Genomic DNA, 21559 nt, shown 5'->3' on the forward strand with positions numbered 1-21559 from the left:
ACTACTACTTTGGAAATCTCTGTTTTTTGAAGAGATCCGGGAAAATTTGTCACGACAACGGTATTAATCGAAAAGGTCACGCGCAATCGTTATTTTGCCGTTTAACACCTACACCCGGTTTATTCTGTGAAAAATTACGTACGTGATATTTGAATAGAACTATTATATTATAGTATAATTGTGTCATGATAATAATATTATTATTAAAATATGATTCAGGGCACCGAGCCAACGAATAAAAAAATACCGACAATTATACGCGTGTCCCGTGTGTAAAAGAGCAAAGTTGCACTGTGCCGACCAGACGTATTAAATATATAAATTATTAACGAAATATAATGGAAAACGTTTTTATACGGTGCCTAAACATATTATGGTAATTTAGGGTTCTCATTCCTTGCGTTACGTTAACCATGGAGTGTGTATTCATTTATTTATTTATTTTTTATCAGACAAAAATCACAATCATACCGCGTCATCGATATTACATACATAAACTATTGATTGAAAAATAACACGAGCTTTTGTCGAAGTATATTGTGTCTAGTCAGTAAAATAATTAAATTTACACTTATATAAACAAACCTTCTATCATGTTTCTAATGCTAATGCAAATGTTTTATTTTATTTCAATAAATAATATAATATAATATAATATAAAATAAAATAATAAATTAGTTAATAACAAAGTGTTTATAATATGTAATATATTCATGACTTTAAACAGTTTAAACATCAATTACAAATAATAAAATGCATATAATTACACGTATTATTATTATATATGTAAGTATAATCAAACTGAATTGGTGGCAACATAAAGAGTTATAATATACAACATTAACAATAAAAAAATGTAACCCTTTACATATTAACAATAAACGTTTATATGACCTATCAATATAATTTTGCAAATTTTGAGACACAAAATATCAAATAATATTGGATATTACGTATATTTTTAAGTAAAAATTTTAAAAATTAACTTAATGCATATATATTATATATTAAAACAAATTATAAAAAATTATTAAATAAATAACCTAAGTGTATAATACACTGTTTCTATTTTTTTCGCAATAAATTATAATTGGGTATTTTTATAATTTTGTAGTCAATGGAATATTATGAAATTTGTTTTCCATATGATCAACTATAAAATATTAATTATAAATACAAAATATTTGGCTTTTCATCACTATATCCTCTAACATCTCTGAAATATTTCAAACACTACATAACATGATTATTATATTATTATGTTAGAGTAAATATTGTTATTACTGAACTACTTTACAGTGCTCTGGGGGTAGCGTGATAAATTATTATAATAATTATTATTATTATTGTTATTATCATTGCCGTAATCGCTGTGGTAGTACTACATATATAATATATTATACATCGAGACCGGTACCACGCTATAATGTTTGAGTTACACAATAGCGTAATATTATGTAGTGTACACGTAAACGATAAATAACCGATAAAATCTATTGCGAGTATGTATTATTCAGTAAAGTACAGTATGGTAGTGACTATATTATTATTAAAAGACATGTATTATGTCTATTGAAATATCTGTGGTTTTAAAAAAGTCTAATGCTTTCCTATCGTCACACTGTGTACGAATGTAGAATGTGTGACAAAAATAAGTATTAATTAACAATACATATATGAAAGAATTTTGTATTCCAATTAATTATTTTCTTTCTCTTTTAGATAATTCTATGATTTCTACCGTTCTAGTACCCATTTGGTTACTGCAGCTGCCACGTATATATACGAGAAAGCACCCCAACATCGTAACTGACATAATGCTGTTGAGTATACACTTTTTTATTGTTTACAAAAAAAAATTCGTATTTGAAATTAAATTTCAATAATAAAATTATTATTAATCTTCATCATTTTTTTTATAATTTTTATGCACCATCAAAAACTACTACTACAACAACAATACTTCAGAATGCAGAAGTCGCATTTATAGACAACAGAATTAAACACCGTTGACATCTTGCTGTTGAGTATACGTATTCGTTTCCATATTTTTTTTTTATAGCATATTATTATAACAATAAAGTAATAAGTAAATTTGACTCGATATAGCCAGATATATTCATATTTGAATGCTTTAATCAAAATATTTAGATATAAAGTCATGTTATACGCATATACATCATACTTCAAAGTCGAATTTTCGTAATCTAAAATCTATAATAATATTATCCAGTTAGAGATTCAATTATAACAAATGTTTATAGTATGATATACACCATTTCGACGTTGCAAAATAGATTGTAATGAAATAAATGGGTTAATTAAATGACAATCAAATTCCGATTTTGTTTGTTGTGTTCAGGGTGGGTAAGGGTGATAAAAGTATTAACTACTACTAAAAGTACAATATTATATCAATAACTACTACCTCGTTTATCCTCAGAACTAAATAATACTATGCAATAGCTAAAATATAGGTATTAAATAATCTGACAGTTTTTATTTACTTGAATGTATGGATTAATCTTAACACTTATGAATTTTTTTAAATCTCTTTCTAAACATTTTCATAAAATATCCATTATAATACGCATGGCTCTTGCACACAGACGATCAGCGACGTGCACATTTATGACGATTGAAAGCTGATAATAATTGACAAAGTGTACGACGAAAAGCCTTTCAGCACGATTGTTTTAAACGTTAGCAGCAGGGACCGTAAATTATAAATACGTTCATAATTTCCAATAGTAACCTTCTACAAATAATTAGCTAAAATTATTTTTATCACTGAGTATGTAACATAATATTGCAAGACTTGGATTGTATTCTGATTATTCCGAATACTTTTAAATCACTGTTTCCCAAAATCAAAATTATTTATTCTGAACACTTCTACAGTGTTCAAATTATTTTTTTTTTTAATTTTTATTGTGATTTTTTAACTCTTAAACTATTTTAACTATAATATAATATGCAAATGTTAAATACTATTATTATATGAAATGTTTAAATTTGACATAATTTAAAATTTTCTAAAAGTTAAGTTTCGTATTTTTAATATCTAAGACAAAAATATTTTAAAAGTATTTGCAACACTTTTTTATATTTTAAATGCTTAACTTTGAATACTATTTTTTGTAAATATTCGAGTGAATTATTTCTTGAAATGGTATCACTAGACACATCTTTTGCACAAAATAATATGTTTTTTTTTAACCTTTATAACTTTCACATTATTTTCAAAATATAAAAAATATTCCAGCTAGTATATATTCTAAAAAAAGGTTTAAAATTATTTTAAGTCTGTTTAACCCAAATAATAATAAATAAATAGAGTACCAATGTTATAAAACTGTGTAGATTCAATGAACGATTGAATTCAATCCAAAACCTAAGAACAAGAAGAATAGAAAAAGTTAACAAGAACATACAACAATTTGAGTGGAAATTAGTTTATTTTATCCAATGTATGTACACAACGTACAATCTATTAAATAAATAAATAAATAAATAATTTAATTTATTTTAATTTTTTAATTTAATTTAATTAATTTATATTAAATCCATATTTATAAAACTGATATACTGATAAACCGTAATATTAAACTAATGAAATCAGAAAAAAAATGCGAACGCCCATAAATTTAGAACTAAACTATAACTACTATGTGATATACAGACATAGATGGTACTACTACGGAGATAAGTAAAATGTCGAGGCTTTTCTAAATACAACATTTTCATATACGCATTATCTTATACAAATAATTGTTGTACGCAATTTTAAAATAAAACGACATATTTTAAAGAAGTTTAAAAAATTTTATAAGTCAACTATTGTTGTCATGTATTTAACACGAATTATTTATATTTATCTTCATTACCTGTTATATATTATTAAAATCTAATAAAAATGATCTATAAATTTAAAAAAATATTGATTTTATCTACTACAATATTATCACTATTAACTAAACATATAAGTGAGGTTATCTCAACTTTATATAGATAAAAAATACATTTATCTTATCCAGATGAAATTGAAGTTATCTTTCTCAATAATACAGGTAATGACCCACACAATAACGCAATATAATATTATAACTGTATTATATAACATTGTATAGGTATTATTGTTAGACATGGTCACTCTTCTACGTTTCGCGGGCTTTATAAGTGAGTTACCCTTCCGATTTCTTCGGTGCTCGTTTTTCCACAGCCGTATCAATATATTATTATGGCATACGTGTTCTGAAAAATTTACCGTACGTGCTAGCGTTCCCGACACACGGAAATGGTTACGTTGCTCGTCGTCGTCTGAGAATAAGGGATTTAGGCCATGGAGAGTAAAACGTTTCTATATTACCGTTTCCTTTTTGTGTAGTCTCTGCTCTATCTCATCTATACCGAACCGTTTCATTTGTATGTTGTTTGTGCGAGGTTATGAGGATGTGTAATATGTGTTATATCAGGGTATTCAGGGCTTAACCGAGCAACATTTTTAGTAATACGTTTGAGCACGCTTTTTTTTTTTTTGATTGAACGACGCAAAAATCAATTTTTTCAATATAAAAAATTTTTAATATTAGTCTTTAAGTTATACTGTCCATTCGTTGTAGTCTACAACGGATACGTATGGTTAAATGGTTTTATTTTTACTTTTTAGTATATGAACTTTACTATTGTTTTTGTATGATTTTAATTTTAAAAAAAAACACTACTTTAATCATTAATTAAGTCTTCTTTTATTGATGCTCAAATGATTGGTGATTAAAACAAATACTCATACATTTATGTATTACAGGTTATTTTAATATCATACTAAATAAAATATATAAAATATAATTTACAATGTTTGTGATAAATATGCTAAATAATATGTATTTTGTTAGTTTTTGGGTTTAAAAATCATTTTTTTTTTCATTTTTTTAAGACTATGTTATTTTAATTTATTAGTAAATTTAGTTTTATTTTTAAAGCTTTTTGAAAAACAAGCACTTAAATAAATATTGTTTACAAATCCAAGGTAAGAAATTATTTAATTAAACTGTAATTTTTTTCGATAAAGACAATAGAGAGAATAAATTTTATTTCAGTTATATTACTTAACTCAATTACGGGTAGTTTAGGTTACAATAAAGTACAACACAAAGTGTATCAAATCATTTATTACGTCTATGGTTGTTTTATATTACGGATAGTATGTGTTAGTATATAGTATAGTTGTATTTTTTTTTTAGCATATATTTTAAATTATTTTACGCATAAGAGCATTTTTTTAAATACGTATATTTTGATGAATTATTATGAGTGCATTAAAGTCCTTGATCAATCTATTGTGACTAATGTTGATTACGACTTATGAGTATTATATTTCTTACTCTTTAGATCAAAAATAAAAAATCAAACATAAATATAATGAAATTATTAAACTACGATTTTAGAACTATTTTAAATCGGACAAACGATAGAATAATTATTTTAAGTGCACTGACGTTATAAAATGATTGGATTTCATACGTTAAGTTTGAGTCATATATTGAGTTTTGATATTTTATTAAGTAAAAAATATTCTATTCAAAAGGTTATGACATTTAAGACAATTACACGAGTGGTGAAATCGTTTGTTATTGATGTGTGAAATTTAACAATAATAATAATAATGATATTATAATATTATAATGATACAATAGAAATTTAAGTGCGCATTGTTATTATTATTATTATGTGCGTCAACGTGTAGAATATATTATCATATTAAATCTGACTCAATTAGATTGCATACGTGTATATAGTCGTAATCACGAATTTAGAAGATAAGACTAAAATCTCCCTCTCCAGCCTAGTAGAATAAGTCTGCTTACTGAGACAAAAAAAATGTCCAATTATGACCACTTTGTGTTAAAATGCTGCTAGTTAGACGTTTTTGATGGTAAGAAATTAATATTGAAAACTAAGAATAGGTCATATTTTAAAAATTAAAAATAAAACTCCATCTAAAAGATAAACTTAAATACCCGTTTCCATCTACTAAGGCCCCTCTTGCGGTCTAAAATGAACATTATTAATTTATAAGTCCTTACTCAAACCACCATATAAACCATTATGAATAACGGCATCCAACTATGGGGAGCCACAAAACTCTCCAATACCAGAAAAATACAAGCCTTTTAATCCATTTGTCTCCACCTACTTTCCTCTGGATCTTGCCACCTTGGTATATGACAAACATTAACCTTCATAAAGATCTCAAAGTTCAAACTTTGAATCAAATCTCCAAAATGTATTACCTTTTATAGTGTATAAAAGTATTTATTTAAATTTCACAGTAAACTCAAGTCATAAACTAATCCCCTAATCACTAAAGTATTAACGAACACACTATCCGACAACCCTCGACAAAGATTGAAAATAAAATAAAATGGAGTAGAGACCTTCTGCTTTAATTAACACACGTGCTAGGTGTTACTACCGAGTAATTTCCCAATCCATATTATTACCGTTCATATTGAATTCACTGCTTATCAAACGTGATTATTATAAACAGATGTTGTATAATGTACTGTAGATTTTCACTTTAACAATAAAATAAAAAATATAGAACTGAGTAAAGATTTGTTATTGTTTTTAATTTAATTGTCACGTCAGTTCGTGATTATTGTTTAAAAATTATAACTACCTATATGTTATGTATACATAAGCGGCACAACCTCAAAAACGTCCATCCAGCAGTGCTCCTAAGAAAGTGATAAACACAGGAAACGTTTTCGCCACTATAAGCGGTACACTGATAAAGTATAGTAGTCCGATCTTGTCTTCTAAAGCCGTAGTCACCACTATTATTTTTGTTTTATAAACCATTATCTTCACTCGTATTACTATTGTGTACTCGTGTTGTCGTTAACCAAAAACCATCAAACCATCGTCAGATTAAGAAGAAACGGTGATAATAATAATCAAGTATGTACCGGTGAAAACCCACACGGGACACATCGTACAAGTTGCCAGTTACTTGAACCAGTTGTGCCTTATACGTATACGTCGCGTATTTATTTAGCTACGGGTGATGACGAGTCACAGACTTGATGACGATATAAATCCGAACTACGTTTGAATAATATAGGCGTTTAAATCATACATTGAATAATATTATTTTTAGAATATTTGAAACTTAATTATTTTAATGCAGATCGACAAGCGTACAAACATTTCTCGTTGCGCAATCGATATCAAGAACATTAAAAAATATAATATATTTCCGTAGGTACGGATTATACGATGGTCGTTGCGTTGTGGGCAAGGTAGAGAGAGGACTGAACCTTATTTTGTGTTCTAATAGTGGACCATTAAGTGAATTTTTTTTTATTCATGCTATTTAAAATTTGTGTCCAACTTACCTAACTATTAATAACGACGCATTTATAAAATATTCAGAAATTTAGAATTACAAAATAAAAATATTTAATCCTTGGGAACTGCATGTACCGCTTTAATGAAAAATAAAATGTTCTCATTCGTCGATGCGGCTGTATATCAATTGCAACCAAATAGATGAGCTGTGTAGCTAAATTATGTCGGATGTTTGACTTAGAACTTCCAATCTAAAAATCTGAAATGGGCCTTGATAGATTGGGTTACTTACGCAGATCGCGTTCAAGAAAACTTGCGAGTTGGAAAAATAAAATATATTGTGTGCACCACTCATGAAAGTAATCCTTCTCAGATAGATTTATTCGTATAATAGAATTTTACAATATGCACTCCTAACGGTCAATCAACCGTCTGCTGGTATAATTATTTTTATTATTATTATATCACAGGACCACACGAATGAAAATTCGTTTTTTTACCACGTACTATTTTACCGGTATATTTTGAACTTTTACCATTTTTTTTTTAAACTTTTATCATTATTCCGCGAGTTTTTAAAGTTACAGCGCTACGAGTAGCCTATGTCGTCTGCGGTCAGATAATATTCTATTATTTCGTTTTCAAAGTTACAGTAAAAAAAAAAAACTTTCTACGATTTACGGTAGGTGTATACAAGTAAGTATAATACATAAATTATATACAGAGTGATTCACCAAATGTGCTCGCCCCATTTTTCTTCTATATTGCAGTTATTCAATATTTTATTTTTTAGCATTTTTAAATATACGTACTTAAAAACTAAATTTTTCTGTTCGATTAAAAGTTCTGTTTTTTTTTCAAATGAGAGCCCACTATTTGAATTGTAAATAATTTAGTTAATATTTTTTTTCTAAAAATGTTGACGTATCAAAATCAAAATTCAAATGAATATTTTTCGACTTATTTAACTTTGTATACTAAGGACAATAGATCCATTATAAGGGGTTTGTAAGATATAAGAGCTATATTACTAAAAAATGTCAGTTATTAAATTTACAATTTGTAAAAATTGTTAAAGTATAATAAACACTATAGATTTTTAAATCTAAATAAAATATTAATTACATACTTTATTTTATATTTTTGTAAAATTAATACTAAGAACTATTAATTATACTTAGTATGTATATTTTAATAACTTGAAAACTTCTAGTTTAAATTTTGAATTGGGTACATCAAAATTAAAAATATATATAAACATTAACTAAATAATTTACAACTATAATGGTGGGTACTCGTTAAATAAAAAATCAGAAGTTTGCATTGAACCAAAAAATGCAGTCTTTAAGTCTATTTAAACATTCTAGTAATTAGATTGTGAATATATTCATAGATAAATTAAAAACTGGAGTTGATACTGCATGATGAACCATTCTGTATACAGTCACGCAGCAATTCTCAATTGTTGCACCTGGAGATTTTTTTTATATCTTAATGGAATATTTTTTCGTCCGCATTTCCTCTAAACATTTGCCGCCGCGCGTGACCTATATTATATTATATTTCAACAGAGTTGGATATCGAAGGGCGTCATATTTTTTTCGGTCGAATCGAAGGAGTTTACGCATGGTTATCGTACTTATCGCACCTGTGACTCTATAGCCACTATTCGATAACGCGTTTAGGGTAAGTTATCGTGTTTGTACTGTTTGTAGGTACTTATATTCCATTGGGGGAGGGGCAACGGGGTTCAACTTAGGGTTTTTTTTATGGTGTTTGTTTTGGTATCGTGTCGATTGAGCGGCAAGTGGACAGATGCCCCTTTTTCACCTAGCGGAAAAGCGGAAAACCCCATCCATACACACTCAACTACGAGTACGACAAACTGGCGACTGAACGTCGGGTATCCAATCACGAAGGTTTAATTATCGTGACAGTCATAAAAAAAAAATATTAAACTTAACGTGAACCAAACTAAAATAGTACCGCTTACATCTAGTTCTAGTTGCATTTAATAAGGCGATCCACTACAGCAGTGGTTCTTAATAATTTTATACCTAAGTACCACTTACTACTTACACATTTTGAATATTCTCTCGTCTTACTTGGCATTATTGAATATAATATAAACCTTAGTTTTTTTTTTTTTTTTTTTTGATAACAATATAATATATTTAATATAAAAACAAAAATCGTTGTCAAGTGTAATTGTAACGACCAATCGGTTTTTTATTAGAATATAACCATTATATTTACCACAAGATAATTAAATCGATTTCAATAAGCATATCCATTCACATTTATATGGCTTTAAATAACCATTAACCACGATTATTATGCGTTAAACGACTAGTATATGATAAAATCGTTTAAAACTTATTTACTTATCGTTGCTTATTCAATTATGGTAACTGACGTTTCGGCAAAGGACTTGAACCACAAGAGAAAAACATTTGGTCTGTTATATCTTATAAGTCGTTTAGTGTGTTATCAAAAGAGACATGAGCTGGGTAAATTTGTTTAAACATTAAAAAAAATGAGTGACCTCTCATTTTAAATTGTTTTACATATGTAATAGCATTTATTTAGGTAGCCAGAGTACACGGCTATAAATGCAGACAATATATTTTAGTAAATAATCTATAGGTTACATTTGATACAATGTAAAGTTAAACACTGACAGTGACTGCATTAAACAAGCGTGAATAAGTGTGATCAATATTATCGTTAATTATTTCCACAATTTAAAATATGTTTATGTATTTTACTTTCTTACATAATATTTGTATTAATATATTACAATATATTTATATAACATATATTTAATAAATTTATGTTTTATTTTTATTCATTTTTTTTATTTCTGAAGTAACTGTCAATTATCAGTGTTATCAGTTACTACTAATTACATATTAAAGTTATAATTTATAAATTTATAATTATAATTTAATCAGTTTATTTTCTGTTTCGAATAAAATAAGTTATGGTTTTTTTTTAAAAATAGCAATTTAACATTTTAGTTAAGACATTTGTTTATTTTAAAATTGAATAAAAATTACACTTACAATTTTTCTTTACAAAATTTACCAATTTACCGAAAAATGTTTAGCCGTAAACTCTACATTTATAGTTATTGATTAACGCGTCATAATAGTTAATATGTAGAAAATCTTAAATCCCAGGTGGATTTTCCAAGTTTTTGTCAAGTACCTTTTTGTAGAACCTATTGGTTAATGTAACCAATCTAAAATCTACGTGTTTTATTTGATTTTCCATGTATTCATTTCTACTGTGATTGCGAAAATGTTTGACGAAAAAATCTACACTGATGTTGATGAAATTTCCTAACCAATATAGATTTATAGACATTAAGAATATATATTTTTTTATAAAATACATTAGAGGTGGCTAGCAGGTCGTGACTCCCTTCGGATTTTTTTGATTTTGGATTATTTTCAGAAAACAAATATAATATTTTATTTTTGTTTTTGTAAACTTATGTATCTTTGTTTAACCCATGAATATAAGAATAAGATTTATAACAAGGCAATAAATAATTATGAAAAACTAGATTATACACAATATACACTGATATGATAGGTACATTGATTATGCTTATGCATATATAGTTTAATTATTAAATAAACATAATAAATAATAAGTCAATGTAATAATTTATAGTCAAATATATTAAAATACGTACAAAACTCTGAAATTAAACAATACTTATAAGTATGACATACATGCACATAAAATATATTTTTGTTTATTGACAACTTTTTTGTTTTTTGTCAATCGAAGAAACAACCGGGAAAAGCTCACAAGTCTATTAAATTTGACCACCCCTGGAATACATAACTAGATACCAAAAATAAAATGTGCATAATATATTAGAAGTATAAAAACGATCGGATAGAAGAAAGGGAGTCAGTTAAAGTAAAGTATATTTGATACCGATGTGCGTGGTTTAAGAAAATCTTTAAATTAATTTAGGTAACCATATCGTTTGTTTATTTTAATGCAATATAATATTATGATATTCAGTTCAGTCTCGTTTATTCACATCGTTCAAATACCTACTAAACAAGTACAATGTACATACATATATTTCAGGAAAATATACAGTACACGCAAAATCGTCAATTCTCGTACTTAAAATTAGTTATTACAGTGATATTATACATAATATTATGCTTGTGTAAGTACAATCATTTCTGTCCATGAACTGCTGAACACTAATTTACTTAAACAAGATTTTAGGGTAGCAAGACAGGAACGTAATGTAAACCGCATTGAACATAAAAAAAAATATAATAATAAATAACATGCAAATAAAAATGTTCGATTTATTTTAATTAATATTGTTCAACTTATAAAAACTTTGATTACATTTTAAATATTTATCAAAATGAAAAAATAGCTGCTTAATGAACTTAAAAGGTTTAAAGTTAAAGATGTAAATAATATTCAGTAACTTTTCGTCGACTTTATTACATTTGAAATTAATTTAGATTAGAAAACACAAAAAAATCCTATTTTAATAAATGAATACACAAAATACATTATCAGTTTATTGTGCATTATCTAATTAAAATGAAATAAAAAATATACTAACACAGAAAAACTATATAAATCTACACTAATTTATATGCCAACTTATTATAGGTATTTTAACTATTAATTTTTTGTTCGAGGGGGGATTTTTCCATATAGTGTGAGGGGAATGCACGGGGAAGGTTCTAAACTTCTAAATTCTTCTTTTATTTTTATTATCATTCTTATTATTATTATTATTATTATAAATACTACTATTTTTATTATTATTTTAATTATCTTATTCCCAATGTTATTGCCTATTATTATATTTATATAGCTATTATACTATTTTTATTATTATTATAATAACTTTTATTTAAATTGTGTGTTCATCGGCGTTAGCACAATTGGGGTTTCGATGGTTTCATGGTATCTTTTACAAAACACGAGACCGGTCCTGTGTTATCGCTTATCGCTAATGAACCGGGTATAAAAGGCCCTGCGAAACGACCAGCATTCACATTCACTGTCTTTCCTCCGTCGTAGCAAGACCCACCCCGGGCAGACTTGCGCGACTAGGAAAAGAATCTGAATTCTGATGTCTTTATTTTTTGCCAAAATATTTTTGAATTTTAGCATAATATTATGTTGCCTGCACATTATATTATGTTATATTTTACTCGTATTATTAAACAGTGATTTTATTCATATCTATTATTCGCAGCTCTAACATTTGCTAAGCCCAAGTTCTGGTATGCACAAACAGGATTCGACCTCGGCCTTGTTCCGCGGCCTATATAAGTCTGACACTTTTCGAGCAGTGTTTGGCGTATTGCGTTTGCGCGAACACTGATCGTTACATTTGTATTAAATATTTGCGTTAGTACATATTATCATATTTCATTTTTTTTTTTGTTCCCTTATTATGCCAAAAACAATCACTCGTAGGAATACGTTATTCGTAAGTGTTCAAGTAGGTATGTTTTCCAAACAGTACGTATATTCTGATCCGATTATTCGGTGGCTGCGATGCCGTTTAATGACATACGAATCTGTTCGAGATGTTGTACACATTAAGATAACGTTAATTTTTTTTTTAGTGTTTGTAAAATTTTACATTTTCTTCTTATATAATAGTAAAACGTGAATTATTAACTAATAATAATTACTATCATCAGTCAACTTTTTTTCTTGTTATTATTATAATTATTTTATTTTTAAGACAACATTTATTTATATTGTGCGATTATCGGCTATTGCACTATTAGGGTTTCGACGGTTTCTTGTTATCTGCCACAGAACACCGGACCGGTCCTGTGTTATCGCTAATGAAACAGGTATAAAAGGCCCTGTGAAACGACCAGAATTGACATTCGCTGTCTTTCCTCCGTCGTAGCAAGACGACCCACCCGGGCAGACTTGCGCGATTAAGGAAGGCATCTGATGTCTATATTTTTTTCAGAGATTTTTTGATTTTTAGCATATTTTATGTTGCCTTCACATTATATCGCTTTTACTCAAATTATTAAATAGTTATTTTATTCATACCTATTCGTAGCCCTAACATTTCCTTAGCTCAAGCTCTGGTATGCACAAACAAAATTCGACCTTGGCTTTGTTCCGTGGCTTATATAAGTCAGGCACAGTTCAGGCGCACGACTGCCAGTGTTTGGTGAGTTGCGGTTGCGGGAACACTGATCGTTCACGTCTGTATTAAATATTTGTGTATTTTATTTTTTTTTTTATATTCCCTTATTACGCCATAAACAATCACTCGTAGGAATACGTTATTCGTAAGTGTTCAAGTATGTTTTCCAAACAAAACGTATATTCGTAAAACCCCGTTTCCCTGTGCGTATTGCCATTGGCGACACGCGCAGGGCTACGGATGGTTACGTTCCGCAGAAATGACGATTCGCGCGCACGCCAGATCTAGTGAGGAGATGGCACAGTTCCAGTGACTCTTAAGAGTTCCGCGTTACGGGTGTATCGCTCTCGTTTGAGCTGCCCGTCTCGTGTGCCACTGTAATGATCTGACAACGCGTGCGATTCGATTCTGATCCGATTATTCGGTGGCTGCGATGTCGTTGAATGACATACGAATCTGTTCGAAACGTTGTACACATTACGATAACGTTAATTTTTTTTTTAGTGTTTGTAAAATTTTTACTTTTAGTAATTTTTGGAATGAAACACTTCGTCGGCTCCAGCGCCAGAACGTCTTGTGCTTACTTCAAGGCGACGTTCCCTTCTATATGACGCTTGTAAACTTTCCATCTTCCTCTTAATTTCATTTACACTTTTCTTCATCTCTTTACTTATTTCCATCCAATAATCATTTTTTTTTTTTTGCCATCTTGTATTGATTATTGGTCGGATCCCATAGAATTGGTCTGGCTTTAAACATTTCAATAAGAAGTAGACATTCTTCGTCCGTCCAATCCATTATTTATTTTTTAATGATTATAATAATTAATAAAAACTATAATAGTTTTTTATATTTTTTTTTAATTTTAGTAATAATTTCTGGCTATTATCACTTATACTGGCCATTCGATAATTGAAATGAAATAATGTACGCGTTGCCTATAAATAGCCAGGTAAACAGTTTAAACAGTTGACAAAAGTATAGTGCATAATTATTATTGGTAGCGCAATTATTATTGGTAAATATTTCCTTATATTTTCTGAAATCGTAAATCATGCTAACATTAGGTTTTCTGGCATGGCCATATCTAATGGCTGCAAAAAAGAAATTGTTTTCCGATCGCAAGATGAAAGAACCAGAAAGAAAAGATAATGAAAAAATATCTGGTAAATAATATTTATTAAAGTATATTAGTAATATCGAGGTTTAATTCGAATATTTTATAAAAAAAAATGTAGGTAATAATTTATAAAAATATGCAAAAATCTTTTTAACCTCTGTAAGTTTCTACCCTTGGCATAAAATTAGTATTTATTTATTTTATTTAAAACAATATGTTATTGTTGGAATAACTCATAAACTATTCGCCCTAAATTCGATTTTTATGTACCGAAATACTCAGAAATTTTTTTAATAAAATCGTTGGTTTTTTAACAACTCGAAAGTATGGAAAAAAATGTTTTCAAAAACGAATACTTTTTGAAATAATGAGTGTTATGATAAAAGAATCATCCTGTAGATTTCCGATGAAAAACCATATTTAAATTAACTAATATCATAATTTCACATGTACACTTAGGGTGATAAAAAACTTCTGGGTCCGGCGGTATTTTTAACCATCAGAGTTTTCAATTAAGTCATAAATTCCAATGATAATGGTACTAATAAAATTATAGTAGAGGAATTATCCGGTCCGTCAATTATCCACCTCAGAAAATGTTTGTACAATTTTATTTATCGTTTAATTTAATTCAGTTTTATCATTTTTTATGTTCATTTTATCGTGTATATATTATGAAATGCAAAATTATTTTATTATCTTTAATGGCTTCTATATCATATTCTAGGTACGTTATACACAGAGTAAATTAGTTTACTTTAATTTTAATGTTTAGTTAATTATCTGTATAAAAAAATTATCGGTACCCCCTCCCCCTCGGTTATAATTAATGCAGAATATCGACGCTCTACTGTACATTATGTATGATGATATTTACCAGAAAGATATATAGGGAAACAAATTTCATGCCGGTTTCGCACCAAAATGGTGGGGACCGGTAAGACTCCACAAACGCCTAGGGAAAGGCGTGTTCCTCACGGATCAACAACCACCGCGCAAAATTCACGTGTCATGTCTTAAACGCGCGACACCCACAGCACACCCACACCCCAACACCACCACAAACAGATAACGGCAGGTAACAATAATTATTGGTTATTTTTTTTTTTATCATTGCCCGCACACAGCCAACAACAGCAACATAGTGGACAAGCGATCAACGGCCACCACTCCCCTACAGCAAGCCGCGGAACTGCTGGAACGCAGCCAGCAGTTACTGCAGGCCGCGTACGCGGAGGCAGCCGCCCACGCGACTACGGCGGCACGGGTACGCCGGATGTCCACGGCAGAGCTACGCCGGGACCCGGTACTGTGGGTAGCCTACACCCGCGGGTGGGACGACCGCGCGGGCAAGGCGACCAACGTGGATCCCAAACCCGCGGTAACCAACAGGTCCCAGAGCCCAAGACGGCCCGTACAGCCAGCTGGCACACCGCGACCGCCCCCGATACCGCAGTCTGCACGGTTGCTCCGACCACCCCCCCAACCACTCATGGCAGTACTGGTCCCACGACCAAAATTCTTCATACCGCCAACACCGCCCGCGACGAGGAAAGTGGACCAGAAAAGTGCCCAAAGGCCACCGACAACAGCGCCATCACAAAATTCGAGGCAACGCCGGAACCAGTCTCGGATGCGGGAATACCGGGGACAGAAAAAGGCCGGCAAACCCACCACCTCCCAACAGTACCGCCTGGAAAAACCGGCACCCTCAACCACCCAACCGGCACCAGGCCCAAAGTCGTTGGAGGCAACCAACACGCCTGTCCCCGAGGCCAAGACACCGGAGGTAGCAATGCCTACCGGACAAGCCGAGGCCACGGAACAACCGGCCACCGCCACTTCAATTCCGGTCGATATGAAGATATCACCGGATGAGGAAAAGGAGCTGCTGTGTGACATGATGGATGTTGGTCCCCCAGACGACGAGGACATGGTGTTCCAAAGCACCAGCCACGACCCCACGACGCCACCACGACATGGGTAGACAGTCCGGAGCGCGACCGCTACACAAACTGTCTACGCCAGCCACCGATCCACCCATACACCCACCGGAAGCGGCCGGACAACCGCCGTCACTATTCTGTGATTGATACGATGATAGCATACAACACGTGTGTCAGCTCGATTATACTATTGTCTAGCCGTTGCACCACATAAGAAAATTGTTGCACCTAGTTTTGTTTAACCTGTTATATTGTAAAATACACTGTTTCATACTTCATATCTAATATGGTTTAATTTTTTCTACTTTAGATAATCCTGACATTGCAATTATTACTCTGAGTATAATTGAGCTTTTACTAGTGTATGGAAGTGTGTGTCATTCAACGACATCACAGCCACCGAATAATCGGATCAGAATCAAAACAATTATTAACAACTCAAAACAGTTATTCGTATGCCAATACATTATATACATACTAAATTATATATTGTTTTAGATTTTAAACGGATTTTAAATGTATTGATTTTACAATGATGTTTTTTTTTATTTTTGTACGAATACAAAATAATAAGTTGGTTAGATTCTTTGATTTTTATCAATGGGGGTGGCTTTAGATAGAAGATAAGATATATTTTCTATATTATAAAACAGGTCAAAATTAAAAATTCTTAGTACTTATTTTTATAATTGAGAAAAAACAATTCAACAAAAACTGGAATTTTTCGCAAATTCAATTGATTTTATTTTTTTTATGTAACATGAAAATGAAGGATAATTATAAATACTTAAAATGTTTACCAACTATACTCATTTTTTATTTTGAATAAAAATTTTGAAATATTTTGAATATTTTAACAATTTATAGAGATAATAATTTTAAATTTTTATTTTTCCTAGAAAATTTGATTAAAAATTATGCACCGAGTTGAAAAGCTTGAAAATTTAATTTAAAGCTCTTTATTGTTAATTAATTTTTCAATTAAACAATATCACATAATATAATAATATAGCCACAATATTTTTTTTTTATAAGCGTTTAAAGTAAGAACGTTGACAAAATCTTAAAAAGATACAAATTATTTCGAAGTTAGAAATTTATAAAAAATTATTGTGATAATGTGGCATTAAAATCTTGATAATGTTGTCATTAATTACCTAGATCCCTAATAGAATAATATAATATATTGTGCCTCATTTATATGGCATACTGACAATATCAGTAAAAAAACGAGCCTTTCATGAATTCAAAATATTTTTTTATGATATATATTATCTAACTTATATATGTAATACTGAAAGAATTCGCATTCATGATATAATATATTAAGTGATTTTTTTTTAAATTTATTCTTTGAAAAACAAATGCTAATAAACAAATGCCTTATATTAAATTAAAAAAAAAATAATATGTACATTTTCATTACCTACTCTACTAATCACTATACTCCACAGAATATTTTTAATTGGAATTTATTTCGTTAATAAAGAATTATTATTAATATAAATATATATAGTGAATCAGAAAACTAACATTCTATGTAAGCTCGAAAAAAAAATCTTTTTTTCGCAAAAATGGTGGGTATCACAATATACCTGTATTAACGAGTTGATTAAAAAAAATGCAATCTTGTAAATGAGTATAACTTCATTTGAGGTGAAAACATACAAGAAGTGTACTTTAGTGACTACACTTTATGAACGATTTAAAAACATTTTTTAATATTGTATATTTATTATTATAATATAGACAATTTTAGAATAACATTTTTTAATTGACCGATTTTTAACTATGGTATAACAATGCTTATATATTAAGAAGCCAAGAAGTCACAACGCTAACTATATATTGTAAAATATAATTGTATAACATATAATATCGTGTTTAATTAATATAAAGAAAAAAAAACAATTTTGGGTTAACTATATATTATAAAACTCAACAAGCTCTTAAACTTATACATATTCAATCACAGAAATAAATTGAAATATGTTAATTATAAAGTTATAACTACGAACTAAAAACAATATTTTATTATCAAATAGTATACAATACATAATATACATATTATATATTGTGTGATATTTAAGTATCATTTTTATTTTCTAATAAAATATTAAAAAACGACCTTTACTGTGAAACAATTTTATTGAGATTGGATCTTTGTTTTTAGTACACAAATTGAATGTGCAGAAACCAATTTGATTACTTATCGATCATTGAGGTGTATAGAACCAATTTTATTGTCAGTCTGCTCTCTATATTAAAATTAAAGGGCGCAAAAGCAATTTTAATGTAATAGCTAATAAAAAAAAATACAAGCAATAAAAATAATAATAATAGAATAATATGAGAAACTGACCTTGTAAATGCGTTCTATGGCAAAATATTATATACCTAACGAAAATTATCTTTACGTTTTAAAATTACATAATATATCCTAAATATTTAAAATATATTATATTATAATATATTCCTATGATTACTTTTCTCACAATGATATAAATAAATATAATTTTTTAGAAAAAAATTGATTAGATACCATATTATACAATATTGCACGAAGGTTGAGCGCATTTTGTATTTTTGTTGATGTTTTTTTGTCGGATGTGTTGTTATTCTTTTAAATACCATACAATTTAATCATTTCAAGTTACCAAATATAAATATAAATATAAATTTCAACCCCATTTCATATGATTGTATATTATGCAATAATGAGCATAGTATAAACTGTGTATTAGTAACTGCTAATTATAATCATAAACAGTTTACTTTATATTTCCCCAAATCTACACATGTTTAGATTATTCCAAAGCTTTTATATTATGGTGAACTCTAATAAGATCAGATTTTTTTTTTCATTTCGTATAATATAATTTGCATGTTAAAAAAAATGAAAGGAGATGTTTTAGACATAGTTGTAAACATAATTTGATTTCACATTCTATAAAACAATGTTGCTTAAACTTAGTTTAAATATATAAAGTGTAAATTGTTTATTTTAAGTCAGAAAATTATATTTTTTAGTTATAGTTTATATGATCATCCCATGACGGTTTGTCGTATTCTGTTTGAAGTTTTTCCAACATTATTTGATCCTGTTAAACTTCACAAAATGTGACTTTTCTCATAATACATCACAGCCATTAAAGTTTAAATGAATCACTGAGCAATTTTGAACTTTTTAAAAAAGTATTTTACATAGTGCGTCTATTGTAAAAAAACTATCGAATATTTGAGAGTAAAAATAGTAAATTATATTATTAAAACAACAAAAATGCACAGACAATATTTGTTTATTTTTAATTTTAATAGAGATGAACCGACTCTAATGTTTTAATAAGAATAATAATTATTTTTATTGTTATGATTATGATGACCGTCATTTAAATTTAAAAATGTATGTTATTTAATTCCGGTTATACCTATACTGTTATATTACATTTATTTTAAGCTACTTAAGGACTTATGTGTTATTAATTACATAACTTAATCCGATTAGGTAGATCATTTTAATTATGTATATAGATACGTTTATACTATATATGGGCGTGTGAATACAAACAAATATTATTATTAATAAATGAAAAAAGTAATGCATTATGTCTAATTATGACATTATTAAATTAATGATAATGTCCCATTATGTATTCGTATGTTATTATTTGTAATATAAACTGTGTAAAGAATACAATTATTATAATTATTTACAAATTAATATATTTAATACGTTTATTTTTAACCGCATAAATTAAACGGTTTTATCACAAGTCTTTCATAAGTATTACTATTACACGAACACTTTATAAGCTACTTTAATAATTTTCTTTTAAAAGCACATCGTATTGAAATAAAATAATTTTAATGTCAATCAATCCTGAAAATAAAAAATATTATTTTTTCGTATTATGCATTTAAGATACTTATACGAAAATGAACCCGATAAATTATGCATTTATATACCTAGTATCTCTAATCTCTATGTTTTCTTAAAATATGATAGAATCTATAACTCTATAATAAGCCATTCTATGTGTTAATTATTCAATCCCAAATAGGATAAAATGTCTCGTTCGTAACATCAACTTAGCATTAATAAAAAACTAAGTTTTTAATCTTTACTTTGAGTAAACTATAATATGTACATAAAGTTATCACACTGTGATATAATTACTTAATATTTTAAACTCATATTTATTATTAGCTTGGTTTTTTTTTAATTCTTTACTGAAACGCGAACAATACAGTATTAAAATTGAAATTAAAAGTTTTATGACACACGTCTGTTATGATTGACGATTTTTATAATAGGAAACGGGTATTACTTGTAATGGTAGATACTGCATTTTTAACGATAAGGTATAAAATTATTCTTTCGAACAATTTACCGATTTTATTTATGATTAAAATTGCAAGATGTGAAATAAAAGATTGTAAATTTACTTTTATTAAATATAGCTTTCAGATTTAAAAAAATATTTATATCGTATAAACTTTAAAATTAATTTTATATTTAAAAATGTTGTTAAATCTTATACAGTGTCCCGTGAGGATTTACCAATTGTGATATCTCCTGAAATTATGGAAATATCATAATTCTAGTTTTTTAATAAGATTCACAGAGACAAGAAATACAAGTATTTCAAGTTTTAATTTATATTAATGTTTTAGTAAAAAAGTTAAAAAATATATTTTTATTTAATTATTTTCAAAAAAATTGAACATAGCCATTTCGTAAAGTTTATTTTTCTGATAATATTGATGTTTCAACATTTTAATTTAATTAATCTCCTGATTTTTAATATTTTTTCTAGTTTTGAAAAAAAACTGTAAATTAGTTAATACGATATCATTGTGTTATCATTGTATCAAACATGTAACCCGCTTGCTAGTACGGCCGATGAACTAACCGACTGGCTTCTCGAAACTATAAAAAATATTAAAAATCAGGAG

The 21559-nt window shown here is 28.4% G+C and overlaps 2 protein-coding genes across 3 annotated transcripts in view; one reads left to right on the forward strand and one right to left on the reverse strand.

Moving 5' to 3' along the window:
• Positions 1–21559, reverse strand: part of LOC132921822 (cAMP-specific 3',5'-cyclic phosphodiesterase) — a 622929-nt gene that overhangs the window by 414089 nt on the left and 187281 nt on the right. The gene's annotated exons all lie outside the window — the stretch shown is intronic.
• LOC132923213 (uncharacterized) lies at positions 13281–16874 on the forward strand. Its single transcript, XM_060987071.1, has 3 exons — positions 13281–13561; positions 14407–14703; positions 15785–16874. The coding sequence occupies exons 2-3, from the start codon at positions 14592–14594 to the stop codon at positions 16642–16644; spliced, it is 972 nt and encodes a 323-aa protein (XP_060843054.1). The 5' UTR covers positions 13281–13561; positions 14407–14591; the 3' UTR covers positions 16645–16874.

This window comes from Rhopalosiphum padi, chromosome 2 (assembly GCF_020882245.1).
Source record: "Rhopalosiphum padi isolate XX-2018 chromosome 2, ASM2088224v1, whole genome shotgun sequence".
In the NCBI taxonomy this organism is placed as follows: Eukaryota; Metazoa; Arthropoda; class Insecta; order Hemiptera; family Aphididae; genus Rhopalosiphum; species Rhopalosiphum padi.

Bases quoted from the DNA above. Each gene is read 5' to 3' on its own strand.
- LOC132923213 (XM_060987071.1), top strand. From the start codon at position 14,592: ATGCTAACATTAGGTTTTCTGGCATGGCCATATCTAATGGCTGCAAAA. The intron at 14,704-15,784 runs GTAAATAATATT...GCCCGCACACAG, and splicing joins AGATAATGAAAAAATATCTG to CCAACAACAGCAACATAGTG.